The sequence below is a fragment of the Sylvia atricapilla genome, chromosome 3 (assembly GCF_009819655.1).
Source record: "Sylvia atricapilla isolate bSylAtr1 chromosome 3, bSylAtr1.pri, whole genome shotgun sequence".
NCBI lineage: Eukaryota > Metazoa > Chordata > Aves > Passeriformes > Sylviidae > Sylvia > Sylvia atricapilla.
Window position 1 is genome coordinate 90,487,867 of NC_089142.1, and position 22,302 is coordinate 90,510,168.

General features: G+C 39.3%; 1 protein-coding gene across 7 annotated transcripts in view; it reads right to left on the reverse strand.

The window, feature by feature from the left end:
• Positions 1-15,530: 15,530 nt before the first annotated feature.
• The window catches only part of BICRAL (BICRA like chromatin remodeling complex associated protein), a 46,705-nt gene continuing 39,933 nt past the window's right edge, over positions 15,531-22,302 (reverse strand). For 5 of the 7 annotated variants that reach the window (XM_066316122.1, XM_066316124.1, XM_066316126.1 and 2 more), the window contains 2 exons: positions 21,670-21,772; positions 17,008-20,873 (listed from right to left, as the gene is read on the reverse strand). In XM_066316122.1, coding sequence (XP_066172219.1) covers positions 20,071-20,873; positions 21,670-21,772 — 906 coding nt within the window. In that variant the 3' untranslated portion in view covers positions 17,008-20,070. Of the gene's footprint in view, positions 15,772-15,889; positions 16,010-16,347; positions 16,499-17,007; positions 20,874-21,669; positions 21,773-22,302 lie in introns of those variants that run through there. The other 2 variants (XR_010743287.1, XM_066316125.1) reach the window with 2 other exon arrangements.

Sequence of the window (22,302 nt, forward strand, 5' to 3'; positions counted from 1 at the left end):
CCACAAACAGAAACACTATGTTCTGCTGCCAAGTACTATTGCTAGCTAAAGTGCTTTGTGCTCTCTCTTGTTTGGGGATGAAACCAGTGCATCTTTGATTTTTAAATCTATATTCTGCACGTCTGATACCTTGTTAGAAAGCCAAGGGTTATTAATTTCAAAAACAGAAGGTAAAGTTTAATGAATAATGAATAGCAGCTGTTGGAAGCAAACCTTTGTAGCCCTGGGACCGTCTTTCCCTGTGTTACAATTACACTTTGATTGACCTCAACAATAACTAACAAGCATGCCCAGCTGGATCATAAACCAAGTATATACTATGTCCAGATATGGTGTAAAATTTCACATCAATGAAACACTCACTGTCAGTCTAGCTTCGTCCCATCATATGTCAATCAGACTTACAAATAAACTTACTAGAGCTGGGACATGTTTTTTCCTAGGGAAAAAAAAAAGGCTCTTTACTGGCAATGAATGAACAGTTTAGAAAAATCACAATTACATCGAGATGGCTCAAGCTCTGAAGAAAAGCCTTTTGCCTTGACAGACGTGTGGGGCTTGTTCACTGTGCAAATTAGAGGCTTTAAGACGGAGAGGCAGGTTTCCAGGTTGCCTGAAAGAGCTATGTCCCCATAGCTGAGAGGCTGAAAGAAGAAAAAGGCAAAGTTTGGGCTGATCAAGCAGCTGAAATATTTTCTCTACAGAGGAATGAGCTGCACTGGGACCTGGTGCTTTCAGGGGTCTGTGGGTGGGAGGCCCACAGGGTTCACTGGGGATACAGTACCCCTCACCTGTGGATAACCACCCTGTGTTATACCTAAATTTGGGATCTGTCTAGAAAAATGGGACTATAAATCCAGTGACAAACTGTTTACGCACACAAAACCAGAAAAATCTGGCCTGTGCTGTTTGGTGGATGAATTACACAGAGTTTTACATCCTGTCTTGTCAGATAGGAACTTTGGTCTATAGCCAAACAATATTAGAGATGAGCCACTGGTGAATAAAAAACTCCAGCCTCTGGATTTATATATACTCTCAGCCTTCTAACACTTTATCCTCCCTCTCCTGACATTCCTGGCAAAATGGAGAAGCAACAGATCTTTCTCTCATTAAGGTATTGGATTCTCCACTTTAAGCAGTTATATATTATTAGTACATGTTATTGTTTGCATTATTATTGTATTATTAAACAAAACAAATTGTTATAATTTCTTCCTGCCCAAGAACTACATTATTACAGACACAAAAATCTTGTCACGGGCACTTTCTCAAAGGGCACAACACAGCCAAGCAAAATTACTCAGATACCCAAATATCCCAGGTTTGGTTTCCCATTTTAATTTCCTCAATGTGCTCTCTGAGACCCTTATCATGGCACCTCATACAATCTGCACTGAGGAAGAGTAAGCTAAGCTTTCATGTTGTGTTTTCTGTACCGCAGAGCTGAAACTGCACATCCTGCCTCTCTTCATCAGAAATCAAGGTCAAGCACATCCCACCCCGGTGCAGCTTCCCCACTTCTGCACCTCGTTTAACAAGCTGAGAGTAAAGCAGATCAACAGCAAACATCAACACAGATTTTGCCTCTCCTTATACTGTTGCTTGTCTTTGCTTTGCATTCTCCAGCTGACATTGCTGCTCTCTAAAGGCTCATCACTGCTCTCAGTCTTCAAGAGAAGCTCTATCACCAGGGTTTCCGCATCTCATCCATCTTGACATGGAATTTCTTTATAGATTTGTATCTGACCTCAGATGTTTTGGTCAGGGGAATAAATCCCACCATACTAGGAATAGGTTGCATATGCCCACTGATTTTGATGGAACCAGAAATGTAATTAATTGAAAGACAGTTGGCAATGCCTTGGTTCCAGCCATTTGGTTGAAGGTATAAACTGTAGCTATGGTTTCATTTCAAAAAGCAGTATACTATTTTTTCTAGCACAAAGAGAAAGGAAACAAAAAAAAACCTGAAACAAAACAAAATACTCACCAGCAGGTTCAGTTACACACCACCACCAGGAGAAAGCAAATTCCCAGTACCTCACACCATCCCCTACCAGGTCATCAGGCACAACAGGCTGAGCTTGCAGCACACCCTGAGTTTGGACAGACCCCAGCCCAGGAGGGTGGATGTGAGAAGTGAATTCCAAAGCCAAGGTCGGGTGTCTCTGGCTGATTCCAGAGAGGAGTGTTGTGCTGCAGGAAGGGAAGCAGCCTCCTGGGTAACCATTTGGGGCTTTATAGGTTCCAACTAACACCTTGAATTCTTCCCAGGAACTTATTAACAACAAGCAAAGCTGATCTCAAGTGTTCCTGGCATGGAGCTCCACACTGTGCACCAGCTCCAATTTCCATGGATCTCAGCACACGGCTCCATATGGAGTGCACAGCGATAACATAATCCAGCACCAAGGTGTCAAAGGCATGGAGAGCTGTGACAAGGTTTCTCCACTGGACATAAAAGACCCATTTTTCTTAATAGTAGCATAAGGGGGGGAAAGACACGGATATTTTGTCAAAGACTTTTCTCAGAGTGGTTTTATGCCCTGGACACCACTAATCTTGAAGCCCTTATAAAAGACTGATTATCGACCTGGTCTGTGCTTTGAGAATTTCCTGACCTCACCCTGGCAAAATTAATGAAGTTACCTATGTGTGAAAGCAGCATGGGGGGTCACAGCAGCCCCAAAATTCCTCAGGTGTGAAGATTAACTAGTATATACTTAGGAAATTTTAGTGGATAAAATGTCTGTCTCTGTTCTACAAGAGCTTGTTTCTACCATGCCCCACTGAAGGTTTAGTCAGTAAATTTCTTCACATTGTCAATTCAGGACTGAGCTGTACCAACCAGCTTTTTGGTGGTTTTCTTTTTTTTAATCTATTTAAAGTCATGTATAGCTGAGTTGATTTTCTCCACATTCCTTATTTTGTTACTTGATTTCTGACCGTAATTACACAAAAAATTCAAAGTACTTTAGGACTGGAGAAAAATCTAAATACTTCCCTTGGTTCTAATAGACTTGCTGCACCAAAAGCAGAAATAAACAAGTGTTGCAGAATGAATTTCTACACACATAATGGCAATTTGAATCAGTCCAGCTACAAATGTCCAGCACAAGGCTGGGGACAAAAGCACTGTCACACACAGATTTTCTCTGTCACCAATTTAATAGCAATAAGATGCAGTAGGGGTGCAAATTACTCTGGAGCAAACTAGTCAATGAAATAAAATTACTAGATATGCAAAGCAAAGAATTATTTTAGTTTCTGTCCCAGTCTGGAGATCTATAATAATTTACTTTGTGACTGAACTGGTACAGCACCAGGTACAGGCTCTGTGCTGAATTATCAAGAATGCATCAAGGTATTTGCAATTAAGTATCTTCCTCATTAGTGATGAGTCAACAACACAAGGCTCCTGGGCCAAGTAACAAAGCTGGCTAAAAACTAGACATCAAAAGACCACTTCAGTTAAAAAGCTTTCTAAGAGAAAGGGGTCACAGAAGCTATCTGGGGAGACACACTGACAGAGTGAGTGAAAGATTAAGGAGTGGGAAAGATTCCTTCTCCACAATATTATGAACAGCAAGTATTAAGGAAAATTTGAGCATTCTGGTACCTTTAAAAAAAGAACAAACCAACTTGTTTGTGAAGCAAAAGAATTTTAAAGTAATCGTATCTTTAAAAATTTATCTTTAAAAGCCATTTACTCTAAACTACTTGGCTAAAAGGAAATTTCAGGTCACTCTCCTCCTCTGGAAAAGAAGAAAAATTAATTAAAGTTCTGAACTGTTTCCACAGAAATGGTTGCACTTAGAGCTAGATTCACAACAAGGAGATGACCTGAATGTCAGAAGAATGTGGGATTAGGGGGTTCTCCCATGACTTTTCCCTTGCCTCAAAAGCAATATGAGTTGGAGCCCATTTTCAAGCCCTTCTTTTCTCTGAATTTTCAATTCAAAGTGGAATTCTAGACAAGGATAACTGTGAAACAAGAGTGTGCAAGGCAAATCCTTAAGGATACCAGTTATTACTGTGCACTGGCTATGAAAAATTCCTTCAGAATTGGTAATTACAAATTATCAATCATATTCACAAGTTCCCAGAGTCTCAGCTCAGAGGCTTTGGAGGACTGAGAATGGGAACAGAGAAACTGCCACAAAATAGCATCATTCAAAGATATTTTCGCAAAGGTATCATGCTTCATGTGGTATAAACATTATTCCAGGCAGAAAATCTGCAGACAGATCATCCTTAAAAAGGTGAATGCTCAGATTCTATTACAGTGAGCTCCAGCTCTATGAAAATTATAGTAAAGTACTGAAGAACTTTAAAAAAGCCCACCACCATCCACTCTCAAAATCTCTGCACAGAGGTAACCATTCCTTTAGGGCTTCACTCTGAGATAAATAATTTCAATACATCATCTGAAGACCCTATGAATATAGAAAAGCCAAGATTTTCTTGTGTTGTTATTCATCACCGAGGCAGAATAGACACAGATATTAGCGAACAAGAGGTGCCCACAAGCATCACGACCAAAACTTACAAAACAAACACAGAATTTACCTTAAATACTTCTCTGAATCTGAATGTCCTTAAGGTTCACCCTACTTCTATTGTGACAGGAAAGAACTAGTTCCAGAGGTTATTTTTACCTTGTGGTTTTTTAAATAAAACGACCCCCCCTTTGACACATCTTTGTCAACAAATGTTGAGACAACGTAAATATAAATCTTCTAACCTATAAATTCCTGTGTGTCTCGCATGCTGTACCAAGTCTCCCAGAACATACTCTTCCTCCATTACAGGAAGAAAACATACAACTATTTGGATTGGATTTGGCAGGACTGAAAATAAACCATAAAAATACTACAGAGGTTAACCAGTCACACAGCACTGGAATCCAAGAACACTGATCCAACCAGGAAAGTTTCCATTAGACAAAGAAGAATTCCCTGTATCAAACCCTGCTGAGATGCACCTTACAAATACAGTCACAGTAAAAATGCACACGGATGTTCATTTTGTAATTACAGCTCCACTTTAGAGGCACCCTGATTTTAACTGGGACTGACAGAAGCACAGGACAGGGAGGGGTAAGAAATACTTACTACAAAGCTGAAATCTTTCTTCTACTGCCAATAGCAAACATTTTTACATTAGGCCACCACTTCAGACTGTTTGAGCACCAAATCAAAACAGGTTCTTCTTTTGAAGAGGTGTTAGATAACCTATCTTTAAAGTATCAAAAGACAACATACCAAATTTGAGAAGGTGTTTTCACTATTCATGGACTTATCAAATGTACTGGTATTTACTCTAGTCACTAGAAAAAATCTCCAGGAAATGCAACATCATACCACTGAAATGTCTTGAAAGTATTCTTTAAATAAAAAAATTCAAAACTCCTACCAAATATCTTCACGTTAAAAGAAATCAGAGGTCAGATGTGAATCTAAAGAATAGCAAGTTAATAAAGTGTCCTCCTCTGAGCTTCCAGGAGAAGAAAAACAGAAGGGGGTGTTAAATCTTCATATAAATCTCCAGTAAAGACAGCCAGAAATTATGCTGCCTTTAGCCACATGAAAGAGAATAGAGGGATTTCTCTTTTTAAATTACTCTTTATTGTCTGCTTCGTAAATCGTGATCACATGTGGTATTTATTACAATGAAATTTTCTTGTTGCCGTAGCCCTCTTGCTTGCATTTGGTGCTATCTGTTTATTTTTAAAAGAAAAATGTCCAGAAATCCTTCAGTTCTGTGACTTAAATTTTCTGGTGGTTCACAGGCCAGAGGGTCACGGTGACAACCAAGGAGCCTGTGTAAAATATAACACACACGTTTTTAAGTTGTGACTCAAAGCAGTAGAAAAGAGTCTAGATCCTATTATCCCATCTCTCCATTTCATCCTCACACAGACAGCTTTTTATAGGTAGGATGGGAATTGAAGTCTAACGAGATTTTTCTGTGCCTGTGTAACTTCAGGGCTTGCACTCCTTATTCTAAAGCCCAGCAGAACCATCCCATTAGGAACAATTATTTAAGACCTTCTACAACTGACTTTACAAACTTGCCAAACAGGCAAAGCCAATTCACGGATTGACACAAATTCACCTCCCCACTGAGGCCATGAATCACCACATATATTAAACTAAAGAGAGACACTGATATGACCACGGATAAACACATTCCTCACTTTTTTTTTTTTTTTCCAGTTGGAAATTGACCCACGTTTGGTTTGAATTAAAGATTCATCGCACTGAAACAAATAACTAAATGGAAAGATATGAGTCCCTTTGAAGAGCGTGCAAATCAAATTTAGGTGATAATTAGCAGCAGACAATTGAAACCTACTGTTTATTTGCACAGAACCTGATGTTACTGAAGCATGGCTTGAATTCAGGCACACTGTGAACCAAGGCATTGAGTTTGCAGGAATTAATTTAACAGTTTAATATCTGAGGTAGAAACAACCATGCTTTGAACTAAATGAGACAAATTTACATGTGCTCAGACCCCTCACTCCAGCTACTGTCCCTTCCTGTGCAGTTACTGAGTTTCCAAAGCTTTATATGCTGGAATTTATTTTTCCCCAGAATAGTCCTCTCTCGGGAAAGCGATGCACAGGGATGCCATAATTGGGAAGAAGAACAAGCGGCTCACAGTCGAGCTATAATGAAGTATTACCTCCTATAATGTCTGCCCAACTTAGTCCCTGTTGTTTAACTTAGTTTGCCAGGGAGCATAAATACACGTGTCATCAGCTGCATGTTTGGCAAACCAAGCAGTTTTTTCTCAGGATGTGCTTGGCCTCAGCGTAAGAGGAAGCACAGTTTAGCAGCACAAGTGAAGATGAGAAAAATGTCTCTCCAGCACAGAGCAGGCTAGAGTAGCAACTCCCATAAGATAGATTTGGCCAGAGCATTGAAGTGAAATTTTGGTATATTTTTCACTTCACCACATGTTTTATAGATTGTTGTCTTTTTCTTTTTTCAGTCAGCCTGAGCTACCACCAAATAGGAGTATGATAAAGAGTTTTAAAACATTAGGAATTATAGAATTTTTGCAAAAAAGGGAAATAGCAATCAGATTAATGAATTCCACAGGGAAAAAGAATTGCAATCCTCAAGACACAGATCTTCCTGTATCAAGAGACTGGTCCCCATTTGAGCTACTTCATTCAAAAAGGAAGAGACAGTGTTCATTCCACACTCACTCATATCTGCTGGAGTGAGGACCTGTGACAGCAAAATTTGATTCCTATAGATGGTTATTGCCTCATTTGACAGCAATTTTCCATGACAACAGGGGTGGAGGGATGGCTGTGAGGGGGCAGAGAAGGGGACCCCTCTCCTGTGCAGATCCACCAGCATGGGAGCAGGAGCAGCATCCCAGGCTGGGTATGCTGGAGGCTGCTGGGGCATTTCAAGGAGCACCAAGGGCACCCACTGAGAGGCTCCTCTGCTGTTTCCAGCCCTGAGCATGGATCAGCTAGGGCCCATCCCCTGCCAGAGAGGGCCCCTTGGTCTGCTCCTTGCTCCAGGCTGACCCTTTCAGGAAGCCACAGAGCTTTCTCTGCAGCTCCTCACTGGCTTTTGCTCTGAATCTGCTGTTGCTAAGGAATGAAGACAGATGCTCTCTTCATCACTCAGAGAGAAAACTCTTCACCTTAAGAATGAAGCTGTAAGGAGGCCGCTGTCCCACCCTGCTTTTCATATAGGTAGTGCCCAACTTGATTCCTATATCAAAAATAAAATAACAAAGCCAACACGCTTTCAGGGCTCAGGAGATAAGTTTTGCCTCTTTGGGGACAAGTAACTCACATAATTTAGCACAGCTCCAGAGATCAGCCATCTCTGGATACATTTACATATTTCAGAATAAATGTGCTTTTTCTTCAAGTAATTAAGAGAGTGCTCCCATACACTTATCCCTCCATCCAGAGAAAGCATATTACCATGAAATTTCCATATTACCAAAGCAGAATTATTTCTATTAAAGCTAAGATTCTATTAATCATAAGTATGGTCACCTGAATTTTAAGCCTCTCAAGAGGAATTGGGGCCTGGTCATCTGACTGCTTTACCACACTAATGGATTGCCACTAAAACGAGTCTTCAGTAAAAAAAACATTCTTTTAGTTGTCACAGAAGCTGGCAAAGCTTGATCTTGTAAACCTTTCTAGCAGTTTATGTTAAGATTATTTAGCTTGTCACAAGGTAACATATAGAAAGGAGGACAGACCAAACCTCACCTGAAGTACAGATCATATATCCAAATTTCTAAGAAATTTCAAAGTCCTGCCTGTGAACTAGATGACTTACTATCATGGGTGCATCAGTCAGAACAAGAAGAAATTTCAGCTCTAACTGACAAGGCTATGCTGGAATTGTGTATTTTGGGAAAAAAAAAAAAAAAAAAGTATTCCTTTAAGGAAGTGGCACAAATAATACCAGTAAAGGAGAAAAAAAACAAACAACCAAAAAAAAAACCAAAAAAAAAAACCAAAAAAAAAAACAACCACCCAAGCATCAACTAAACCAATCAACAATTTGCCCTTCTCCTCAGAAAATAAAAGCTTCAGGACAGAATAGAATACACTCCTTCCTACATTTAATGACATCTTTATGGCTGTTTTCCCTGATACAACACTATTCATGAAGTCCACACTTTCTTCACATCCCAGTTCTTTCTAACCTCACACTGCAGCTCTCAGATGCTGCATTTATGGCAACACGACGCTTGTGGGAATACAGATGATAAGCAGCTTGGAGAAAATGCTTGGGTTAAAAGGGAGCAAAACCACCTTTTGTGCAAGTTCACCAGAGCAACCTTCAACAGGCTTCTGCCAAGAACAGGACAGGCAGAGAGGATCAGGTATGGCTCCTCAAAACCCTTTTCCAGCCTTCTTCCCAAGCCATTCACTATCTCAGTCTGCAGTTCTGCTCTTGTGGTCTCTAACTGCAAATCACCTTGAAAACACCCCATTCTAGTGACTTTTTATCTGGATACAATTGAGTTAGGCCTGAAATGATGAAAAAACGGCTGCAAACACACTTTAATGCCTTGAAAAGTAAGCCAAGTGATCTGCCATAAGATGATCTGGTAAAACAGAAGCAGTGTTGTGTCATTCACATGGGAGTATTAACAGAGTTTTTTTACCCCCAACAGAAATCCACTGAATCGAATTTTAATATTTTCTATTTTGGGCTGACAGGTTTCATCACAGGCAAAAATAAAAATCAGTTGGGTGAGGGCTTCAGACTACAAATTAAATAGAGTTTGATTTTAGGAGCTGCAAATACGGAAAATACAGGATTCTGCAAAAGACAAGTTTGGGTATTATTGTGTAAACTAAGTGCAGTCAATAGAAAACCTGAAACACCGTTCACAAATCAGAGCCCTTAGCAGAAATCTAGTATAAGTTAAAACATTTTTAATTACAGAGACCAGTTGTTATATTTCCCACTTGTACTTTATCCATAAAGAACAGCAGTTTTACAGTGAAACAGCCCTGAAAGACTGAATAGAGTGCAGCACACCAAGCCTCAGAGAACCAGATTTATCCATCAGCCCCTGGCTGTATGAGCACAAAAAGGCAGCACAGCTCTGAGACCAAACTTCTCCCATCACAATCACTCAGCAACCTTCATGCTCGGACAACACTCCCAGGCACATGGTGTGATTCCTGGGGATGCCCTGTGCAGGGCCACGAGTTGGATTTCAAAGATCTCTGTGGGTGCCTTCCAACTCAGCATATTCTGTGATTCTGTGCAGCCCTCCGAGACCTGCTGATGGACCATAATACTGAAATCCTCCCTGTCGTTCTTAAAAGGAGCAAGAAAACGCTTCAGAGCTGTTCCTTGCGTGCTCCCTGCATGGAGTGGGAGGCAGTGGGGGCTGACAGTGGGAAAGGAGGGCAGCGGAGCCCTGCACAGCCGCCCGCAGCCCTTCCCGCACCGCAGCACCAAGCACAGGCTGCTTCCTCCACCTCGTGGAGAACCGTGAGAATGATCTGCAAGCCACAGCCATCCAAAAAATGATAAAGTACACAATATTTAAACAAAATTAAAAAAAAAAAAAAATCTTTCCTCGGCTCAGATTTTACCAGAATTTTTGGAAATAGTTTCCTGTTCCATCTGATCTATCATAATGCTTAAAAACTTCCTTTTTTCTTATTAGTGAAGAGCATCATTAAATAGACAAAAGATTCAGAGAAGCAGCTTGGAGATCACTACTGAGAAGGAATGGTCAGATCTTAAGATACTTGGGAAGTTATTTATGAATTGCTTCATTGTTAGAAAGTGGGGAGAATCTCCTCAGTCAGGGTGGGTTTCTTCATCTCACCACACTCAAGTTTGTACCAATAAATATTATTGTTACCACACAAGAGAGTAACTCTCTTACTGCTATTCTGGAAATGTTATATTCTTAATAATAGTGGTTTTACTTCATTAGGGCTTAGCTTTGTTTCATCAGCTGTCTTGTTCTCCTTTATTTCAAGTTTACATAACAGTATCAGATTCATCTTCTCCTGATCAGCCTGTTCATCAGGGTCTGCTTTACTTGATACCTTTTAAAAATGCTTTCGTGGGTTTAAAATTTCCTGTATTGCAAGCCTAGAGGGGATTGATGGGGATTTGGGGGGGGGGGGGGGGGGAGGTGTTCTTTTGTATAAGAGTAACTAACATTTTGTTCAAATAAATTTTGATAGAATTACCATATTACCAGTTTTCCTGGCATATTCTTGCTTTCTTTGCCTCAAATTCTGTTTGCTCTTTGACTGCTAACTTACCTAACAAAGAAGTGGCCATAATGACACCCACCCCAAAGCAAAGTATGGTATCGCACAGCTGAACTAACCAAATGTATTCACTGTGTGCTAATTGCATAGCAAGTAGCACTGAAATTAGGTTTTAAAATCAACACTCCATTAAAACAGTTGGAAGAAATTCATACTTTGCAGTGCTATTGTGTCTGTGTGCCTACAGAATCTATACATATTATTCTTTCTGAATGGTTGTCAAAATGTAGGATAAAAATGCTCTGCAGAGCAAATTTCAGCTTTTGTCCAGATTCCAGTGTTTACCAGTCCTCCATTCTTTCTTCCTTCTGCTGGGAAAAACATAAAGTTGAAAAAACCTCAACAAAGCAAACCCCTAAAAGCTCTTTATGCAGAGGTCCAAGTGATTTCAGCCTAAACCACTCACCTGGCTGAGGGCAAAGGAGGCCAGAGCCCTGTATAAGGCTCAGTGCAGTCAGACACCCCACAGCCAGGGCGGGCTCTAACATCCACAGCCAGCCCATGCCGCATGTCCCTGGTTTGTGAGGGTCCTGTCCGAGAGGGTCTATACATCCTACATGGACAGAAAACACAAGTGCACAATCCTGAATACAACTGTTAGCAGCAACATGCACCCAAACTCCCTGCCCCTGTAAACGGCTCTTACCAATTACCAGGGCTAGCAACACTTTCACTACCACCTTTACAGGCAGCAGTTCCCAATCGGATTTACCCTTTCTCCCTGCTGTGGCTGTCCAGTGCCCAGCCAGCTGCATGGCAGATTGCCCCCTGGCTGCATCCATTATACCACAAAGCTACTAAATAAGTAATAATGTTTTTATCACAAGGACTGATTTCAAGGGACAGAAAAAGCAGAAGCTCAAGTGTCTGTACAAGGACTGCCCAAGTTTGCCATCTGTGCTCAGAGAGCAGCTGCCAGCACTGTTTTCACCACAGGCTCAAGGAAGAGATCAAGACTGGAGGGGGGAGCTGGCAGCTACTGCAGCAGTGGGTAACAGAGCGGGTAAGAGATGTGGATGAGGGTGGACATAGAATATTTTTAATGGTGAAAAGAGCTAAGACATTAAAATGAAAACCATTCACTGCATCCAGTGAACATTTTATGAATGACTGCCTGGAGTTAGAGCTACAGCATGTAGGAGACTCCCCAGCAGAGCACCAGTAACTGCTGGCATTTGGTGAATATTCATTCATGAGACAACTCTGCTAAAGATGAGTCTACTTTACTGACAGTTGTTATTTTCTAAAAGTACTAACCATTTGACTGATAACAATCTTTTAATGCCTTTCTTACAGTAAGTTCTCTTTCTAGGTCATAAAATGCAGAAATTAATGTATTTTTCAATACACACCATGACCTGTGTGATCCCATAAAGTTCAATTGAAAACAGCAGCCAGCACTACACAGAGTAACCTTTCTCCACAATGTTAACTGAATATTATTAGCACAGAGTTGTAAAGGATGGATAGGACGACTGTAGGTCACCTTGTCTAAGGCCCCTGCTCAAGCAGGGTCACCTCCAGGAAGTGTTTCTCAGGACAATGTCCACATGACACAGTACTGCAGGATTTCCAGGGCACTGCTTGATGTCTTAGTCAATCACCGCATCAGACTTATCTTAAGTTGTCTCATTTCTTCCCTAGGCCTATAGTTTTTAGTAGGTGCTTTTGGTGAAGGAAAGGCATGAGACCATTGTTTCAATGCCCTCAGAGACTATTGGCTGCACCACTACAGACAGTCAAATAAATAGGGTCTGCCTATAAAGATTAAAACGATAATTACTGCAGTAAAAAAAAAAAAAAAAAAGTCTGTGTGAAAGACCAACAGGCCCGACGCTGTGTAAGGGAAATGATATCTGGGGGGAAAAGTCTTCACAATGAGATTTGGTTATGTCTGTATAACCTTAAAACTTCCTCTCATTATTCAGAGCCCACCAGAACCACCCCAGTCGGCACAATTATTTAAGACCTTCTACAACTGACCAAGGCCTTTACAAACTTGCCAAACAGGCAAAGCCAATTCCCAGATTGACACAAATTCACCTCCCCACTGAGGCCATGAATCACCACATACATTAAACTAAAATTAAACTGATATGACTGTGGATAAATACATTCCTCACATTTTTTTCCAGTTGGAAATTGACCCACGTTTGGTTTGAATTAAAGTCACTCATTGCACTGAAACAAATAACTAAATGGAAAGATATGAGTCCCTTTGAAGAGCGTGCAAATTAAATTTAGGTGATAATTAGCAGCAGATAACTGAAACCTACTGTTTATTTGCACAGAACATGATGCTACTGAGCTACCTCTGGAATGGACAAATAGAGCTGCATATTCTGCTTTCCACCCTGCTTCTCATTTTTAAACCTTTTACAGAACATGGTCAACTCACTAATGTCAAAGCTCCTGCAACCGTGTTAAGTAAATGAGGGGATGGAAGAAGTAAGGGAAAATCCTCTTTTTTCTGTTCTAAAAAACAGTGGACCTTTAACAACTTATATCTGCTCCTTCTCCTCTTCCTCTCCATAGACACAACAAAACTGGATTTCAAGATAAATCTTGCTTTTGGATTGCAGTCCAAACAGATCTGTATTTGAGTAAAAGTTTTTAAGGCTCCTGGTCCCCCCATTTGAGGCATGGTTTACTCCAATCTTCAGTCTCAAATTCTTTCAGTGCCTGGACCCTGGTATCAGAGCCATAAAACTACTACTAACACCAAGTCTGAAACAGCATGGCAGATTGGGGAAAAAAAAGTAAATTAATCCAATTTTCCCTGCCATCAATAATCTCGCCCTGGTATTTATTTCTACCAAACCAGCCAGGTAAGGAAGAAAATACCTTCACTCTTACTGGGGTACATGCAAAATACATCTGCATTCAAATAGCAGAGGGGGTGTCTTAGAGAGTTTACAAATTGAAGACATAAACATTAATTCCTCCAAAAGTTATGGAAAATTTATGGAAACTGGGAGCACAAGTAAAATATGATTATTTTTTTGTAGGATCCTTCTTCATAAAAATGGCTTTGAAACAAACCATTCAGCTTGTGACAGAACACTGCTGAAGAAACAGGTCAGTGACTTAAGACTTAAAAGTATCCAAGAATGTTTTATTACTTATTTAGGAGATTAAAATTTGATTGCCAAAGCATAAAATGAAACAAAAGCAGGGTGGGGTGGTATCTCCCTTTTAATATTAACAACATCATATGTGTCAATATCTCACTTTAGAAAAAGCAGTCCTCAACTTCCCGCAAAGTGAGATTTAACTCTCAGACTGGCTGTCACTGGACTAAAAGTGCCCTTCTGAATAGATGAGAGCAACATAATGCATTTTCATAAAGGAAATTCTAATTACTACAGATATCTTAACATAGTAAGATGAATTTGAGTTTTCACTTAAAATTCAAAATTAATCGAATCACTGGGGAAAATTTAACCTCAGGAAAAAAACCAGCATAGTAGCAAAAAGATTCCATACCTTCCTTACCTCTTACTAAAGCCTTACATTGTCAGTGACACTCATTCAGTAGCATGAAAATACCTCCCCCATTCCACAATACTTTGGAACTGACTCACAGCTTTTAGCAACGTTCTTGCTCAAATTAACATCAAACCTTGCATATTAGATATGCAAATTTTCACAAACAGCTTTCAAACTGTGTTGTGAGCCAATCTTTGCAACCGTTAAGACACACAAATCCTCACCTGAGTAAAATATTCACTAAATCCATTCTTCACCCACGTGCAAAGGAAAAAAGAGCAGTGTGTTTATTAATATGTTAATTATGTTATCTAATACACAGATACAGTACTGTAGAACTTCCCATGTCTACAATACATCCTGTGTTTTTGAAATCAAGTTTAAGTCATTTAAATCTCAGATCCCCAGAAAATCCATCCCAGACACACCTACTCACCTTCCTCATCTCTTCCAAACCCTGGAGACTCATCTCCTTCAGCCTCATGTGAATTTCTTTCTCTGGATACAAAGGTTTCCAAGTCCCTGCTCCTGAGCACTCAGTATCAAACCTTCCACAGACACAGCGGACACTCTGTCCTTGTTAACAGAGGCCTTCAAAATCCCTGATTAATTTCGCCATGAAAGCAACATGGAATTGTTCAACCTCAGTAATATCAACTCCATGCCTTTTTATACTGTTGGCCATTTGTCAGCCCCAGATACAGCCAGCAATGCCACGCTGTGAGATGAGCTGTATCAGGTTTCCAGTGATGGTGACTTCACTCCCTGGGCAGTCCATTCCAGTGATGAACAACACTTTTAGTGAAGAAATTCTATTATATTCAGCCTGAACCTTCCCTGACACAGCTTGACTGTGCTTTTGTTCTGTCACTAGCTGCCTGGGAGAAGAGATCAATCCCCACTCTGCATACATATATATATATGTGTGTGTGTGCACATGTGTATAAAAATAAATAAAATACACAAGAGCCTTAAATTCTGATGCAGCTAGTTCCTCCATTTATAGAATACTTTCTCCACACAAGATATAAACTCTAGAAAAAAATAACATGGGGTTTATCCTCATCAGCACACAACAGAGCAACTTGTAAAAAAACCTGTTTTTTGTTCTTACACCAAAAATACTGGACATTCTGTGTCCTTTGTGGGGTTTCTTCCATATTACAGGAAGCTCCCTCAAGATTACTTGGTGTTCACCTATTGTGACTCATTATTATGCACACTTTCCCCCCCATGTCCAATACAATGACCAGTTGCAAGATTAGCAGCACTTACAAATGCCAACCCATAAATCACAAATAGCTCAGTACATCCACCACTACTCATCTGAAATCTGTACATGCATTGGCATCTACACACCAGAGCTACTCTGAGCAGATCTTCAGCAGACCTGGCTTCTGCAGTGACTTTCTTTAACCAAAGTGAGAGCTGAACCCCAGTCACAAAGAGTTTCTTCCATTTCTTGAAGCTGCCTGATGAACGCATTGTTGTGAAAATCCCAAGAAAACATGATTTGAAAGGAGAAATGCACAGGCTTATAAAAAAAACCTTACTGGAGAGGAATTCCTCTAAGTTTTAAAGTTCACTTACCTTTCCTCGTGCCAATCTGATTCCAGTTTTTCTTCTTCAGTCAGATCCTCAAAATGAATCATGTTTTGACTTTCTGAAATCAGCTATGCATTAACTCACATGCCCAAATCTTCAGAAATTCTGCCCCATAAGTTGGAATAAACATAACAAGCCCCAGTATAAAATTGCTACTGAAAATCAATAAAAAAATAGTCCATGTTCCCATAACATATTCTCAGGTAAAGATACCTGCACAGTAGACTTCACATAAAATGTTTAGTATTGCAAAAGGTTGGCCTGGTGATTCTACAGGGATATGACAAAAAGAAAACAACCCCAAGATGCTTAGCCATCCTGACCCAAAAAGATTAAAATAATATGTAACTGATTTTATTAATTTTGTTACTGTCTGAATCCATGTGGGAAGCATTAAAAAAGCATGTTTATTTTGTCTCATTGACAAAATAACAAATACTAACCATGAAGATTTCTACCTTTCAACACTGCAGACCCTACTCCAAGATGAGAGGCAGTGCCCTTCACCAATGCTCCACTTCCATAGCCTCCAAAAATAAAGTGAGGAAGTTCCAGGCATAGGAGCTTTAATAGATCAGAGGCTCAGCATACTCTCTGAAAAATTCAATCACAGTAAGAAAAGGTTCATCACCCCTCTAATAAAAGTAGGAAGATTCATTGTACCACCTGCAATTGCAGCATCTTCTCACAAAACACCAAACACAGATCTCTACCCAAATGCAGCTGACCCAAGGCAAACCTGCAGCGTGGATGCAGTGGCTGCTTGACTGACAAAAGCTCTCTCATCTCCCATCTCCCTGAGGCAAAAGGAAGATGATTCCTCTACCTTATGGAAGCAATCAGAGAAAGAGAGCATGTCTCAAGAACCTCACTGTGGCAAGACTTCTAATACCAACAAGGCAGGGCCATTGGCTCTCTTGTAATTTGGAGATTAACATTACTGAATGTAGTTATAAAGTCACGTGAACCAAACCCTAACAGTGTATGTTCAGAAAGATGCATAAGGAATATGCAAAGTTGACCTACTGGGTACATTACAACAGAGCTGCATCATGAAAAGCAGAGGAGTATTTTGTAGTCATGTTAGTTAAAACTGAGACCAATCACCTTTTGGAAATGTAAATATTCAACTTGTTAAATCAAGACAATCACAGATAGACATTTTTTCCCAAATCTTTGGCTGTATTGCAATGGTTGTTTCAATTTGTAATCTCCAACTAAACATTTCCTATCCATGGATTAACAATATATTTACTGACTTGTGTCTTTTAACAGTATTTATCCAACATAACAAAATAAACTGCAATTTGTTATACTTTTTTTTTTTACAAAACATTTTATAAATATTTTTACAAAATGTATACAAAGCAATTTCAAGTGAGACATACTTTACAAATGAAGGTATTTAAGCAAATAAAGTCCATACCACGCTGACAATAAGTGACACATCCTCTTTAAGTGAAGTCAGTCTGTAAGGCCTCCCTACTCTAACAGATAAATTATACCAAAAATCTTCAAAATGAACATAGTTTTCTTAATTGCCAGTTTAAAATTTGTTTTAATATTAGGCAGTATTAAATAACATTGAAATCACAACGCTGATCCAGCAAAATAATGAAAACATGTTTAAAGTCATGCACATTCACAATACTTTGCTGGACTTGAGCCCATATGATTAATAAACTTTTTTTAAGCACCACAAAAATACAATTCTTTCATTTACTGCTTCACCACGTACCAGAATTCCTTTAGAATTGAATTCAAAGGAATGAACAACAGAACATTAACAATCTAAGATCAATCTTACTAGGATTGTTCAAGGGGTTCCTCTCATCAGCATTTCAGAGAAATGTGTCTGACCAAATCAACCACGATTACTTTTTGCAATTTGTCATCTTTTATATGTCATTTTCCCCCTTTCCCAATGAGACTCAATAGATGACACGTAACCTGGTATTTCAGTTATGTATTTGCTGTAGAGCCTGGAAACCCCACAACCATTTCAAGGTGGTACAATAAGCAAGGGGACTGATGAATGTGCAACTTCACTTTTTTTTCCTCAATAAAAGAAAAATTTAACTAGTTAAGATAACAGCTGTGTAACTTACTGCTCTCCTTTCTAAACAGTTCAGAACGGTTAAATTACCAAAATGATAAAATAAAATATGCATCAGAATACACAGCATGAGAATATTATTAAATCTTAAAAGGCAATAGGTGAAGACTATCTTGTCAGTTTTGCCAATAAGAAAACAACTAACTGCCTGAGAGCCTATTCTGTGGACACCCAACTAAAAATTTAAAACTGGCAATACTTATTAATATTTCATACAACACTTGGGAATGTTGGGGTTTTACAAACATATACTTTAAAATTGGCACAATTTTTTTTAAATGGCAATTAGTAACATACAAAACCAGTACTTCCACTCACGTTGCAGGGGAAATGAGTATTAAGGAAGTTCATCTTTCTCTCATTGCTTTCTAGATTTGGTTTCCTTTAGTGGTCAGACAGTGGACTGTAGCTCAATACTGAGTTGCATGGTAATGTTCTACTATCCCAAGGATCTAATTCTGCTTCCTACTGTGCCATTCAGATGGACTGAATTACACAGCAGCAAAACCTTTTGGTTCCCCTCCCGGCAATCTGACTGACAACCACAGCTTGTCACAATGAGCCTCTTACACGATGAAAAATCATAATCAGCAAGTCTGGGAAATGGCTGGTAATGTTTCTGAGAAATGGTGGAGAAGTTCTGGGGGAGAACATGAGCATACCTTAGAAACCACAAAAGCTGTATCCTCCTGAGCAGACATATGTACTACACACACGCGACCATCGTCAGCGCGCTCATGTGCGCAAAAGCACTCATGACCAAAGTAAACTAGAACAAAGCAGCATGGGCAGCAAAAAAAAAGAAAAAAAAAAAAAGTCATAGATTAAAATAAATAAATAAAATAAGATTCTATCTTAACAACATGACAGCAAGCCAAATGCAAACCACGCAATGGTTTCACCTGGCTTTACAATATGAATTAATAATTACAATTTTTTGATATGTTTAAACAACGGGATTGCTGATCAACTTTGGTCTGTACATATCTTGATAATTACGACTGCTACGGTGGATGATTTAACATTCTCTGACAGCAAAAAGCAAAAAATCAAAAATAAACACTGGCCTTTAAATTTAATCAGAGTAAGGCTAACATCCTCTTAAAATATAAGCTACAAATACAGTTTTCAAATAAAAGTGCTTTTGACACTTGGTCTAAAAAAAAAAAACCCAAACAACAAATTAAAAAAACAAAAACAGAACCAAAAACATACCACTTCAGAAAGACTCAAGGCTGACTACATCCAATTATAAAATGCAAAATCTTTTCCTCAAGAGATAACATATATATGTATTATATATATAAATTCATGGCTCTATCATGGCCTCATCCTGTACACTTTGCTATTTACTGGCTTCCATTCTACCTTCCTTAGTCAAGCATTTATTACTTCATATCATGCCACTGTGACTAAGATCATATAATATCATCCCACAGACTAAAGTTACCCACTACAAATATATCAAGTACTAGTTTCTGCTCAGAAAGCAATAGAAAAGCACTTAAAGTTTAAATTATGAAGCCTTGTAAACACACTGATGATTTCCTTCCAACTTCAGAATCCTAGAATACAGATTCATTAACAAAGCAAATAATCACTTCTGAATAGAGGTACAGTGGGTTTTCCAGAAAAACTAAAAATTTGATGATTTGTGGAAGAGAAGGGTAGGGGAGAATTGTTGCTTCCATCACTCTTTAAAAACATTTTCTTAATAAATATATCCTTTCAAATGACTGTGATTGTCAGTATATTACCATATTATATAGGGCCTAACAACCTGCAACCCTGTTACGTTGCAGTACTGCTCAATTATCAAAAGCACTATGATAATAATACTTGAAACAGTAAGGCCCTAACAGACTGCATTCTAACAAGGATTAACTTTACTTGGATATCTCACTGTAACCACAATGAGTATTGCTCTCAAACACAGAACAGAATCTAGTTTAGAAAGGTTAACCTTAAATGCATGTCAGGCTGTACTTGTGGTGTCATTCACATTTGCTTCTGCTAAGAGAAACATAACTTGTCCATGGTACTGTAACTATTAACACTCTAAGATACTATTTACAGCTGCTTCTAAAATAGAGTCAGTTTCTACAACACTTTCACTGTGGTCTGGAATAAATTTTTCCAGGCAGTTCTCTTGTGAAGTGATAGGTGAAAAATTAGGGAACTCTAATTCAACGGAGCCACTACTCGCCGCCTCGTTTTGTGGCTGCCTCCCAGCTTTTTTAAGTTCCAAGATGTTTTTAAATGTAGTTTCTAAACTCTTACTGAGCATTAAGTCTTGCTGGGGTTCACCAGAGCCTTTCCTGTTATCAGGATGCAAAACCTCATTCTTTGGAGAGCTCCTCAGAGTTTTGTCTTGAAGTGAATTGTTACACGTTACCTTTGAGAAAGACTGAACTGTGTTCCTTGATATTTTATTCTGTGTTCCGTGACTGCCTCTTGACACAACTTTTGACAAGTCTTCAGAACTCGAAGAATTCTCAGTGGACTTGGCAAGATCTTTCCCACTCATCCTTTCTTCAGAAAGGGCCATATATTGGCTCTCAGAAGAACAATTAGCTTTATCAAACTTTAAAGCTTTAGTGAGGCTCTCGGATTTCTTAGCAGAAGCTTTTCCTTCTTGTGGTGTCAGAACGTTGTTAGGCACTAGAGGAAGTTTACTGTGATTTGTGGACTCTGCTGAGCTGGATTTTGGTCGGTCTCTGGCTTGGGTTTTGGTAGTCTGACTTCGGGAAGGTAATGTTTTGCTAGACTGGTGGTCACTTTTGCTGGACTGTGCTTCTTCAGCTGTTTTCTCAAATTGTTTGGCAGAGCAACAAAAATCGGCCTGATAACCATCTGAAAATTAAGTAGCAACATTTTACTAAAATTACCTACACATTCAAATAACTGACACTCCAATACAGTTTCTGAGTACTGAAATTCAAATAACAACCACTGTTTACTGATCTGGGTCTTGAAGAGATGTTCATATGCTTAAGTGTTCTGCTGCGTACAGTGCAGGAGATTAGCACTAAATTAATCAGCACACTGCTCACGTATGTGCACTGTAAAACCAGATTAAGGGCAGTTCCCAGCCTTCTAAATATGCAAATATGGTCTCTGAAGATTAATACTTTCTACAACACAACCTGGGAATATCTTTTAAAACATGCAGATCATGCAGAACCTTTAAACAAAGCTGTAATCTTACACAAACAATGTCTTTCCAGGTGCTATGTTTAACAACATCCCGGTTAAAAATGCTGCCATTTAAACAGCCATGACACTCCAAGAGCAACACTTCATTAAGATTAACAAAAGTATTCATGCTTCAAACAGGGCTGTTCCTTCTAGCTGCAAGCAAACTCAGAGATTCTTCCCTGCTAGAATGGAGGCACTGCAGGAGTCATGGCTGTTGTCAAAAGAAACTCAAACATTTCTCTGCCTAACAGGTAAAAAATTTTTTTCCCCAGAAATAACTCTTCAGCTCTACAATGTCTCTGGATTGTTGCATTCTGGAGTTACAAAAAGTTATCTTGCAAATGCTTATTCAGTATTTCAATAACTGGAATCCACAGCAATCAGTGCCTCACTGTGGCCACAACTATTTTTAAACACTCCACACTTCATTTAGAAGTCAAGCATTACTTACCAGGATCCACAAGTGCAAGACGCTTGTCCCGGGTCAGAGATGCTCTTTCCTCCTGGTTAAACATCCTATCAATCATAACCATTTCTGCAGAGGGATTTATCCGCTGGAGGAAAAGGAAAAAAAACACCCATCTCTGTAGTGACTCGTATGTTGGTACCAAATCAAAACATTGACAGCTTAGTTAACTTTCAGAGAGAAAGAAACTTCTTTTATTACGTACTTGTGAAGAACATTCACAATTCAACAGTCTTGACTCTGACCCAACCACTACTGAAACTCAATCATGAAATATTACTCACATTGTACTGCAAATTTCATTTGGGAAAGACTTCAAAACAGGGAATTGCTGTTCCAGTTGTATGAATTGTACATTTTCAGGACTGAATATGCTTACTACTGTATACCACCTCATACAACATCCTTCTCTTTTAGGGGATCAACCAGCAAAAATCTTGAACAGAGACCACCCCATCATCCTCCCTGCACTTCTCTCTCATCTTTGTAACCAGCTGGTGGAGAGCTGCATCTTGCTGACAATGCCTTCGTGCCTATTGGGTCCATACATCACAGAAAACGTTCACTGCACTAGGCCATAAACAGGCAACTAGTTTCAAACCTGAACACTATGTGAAA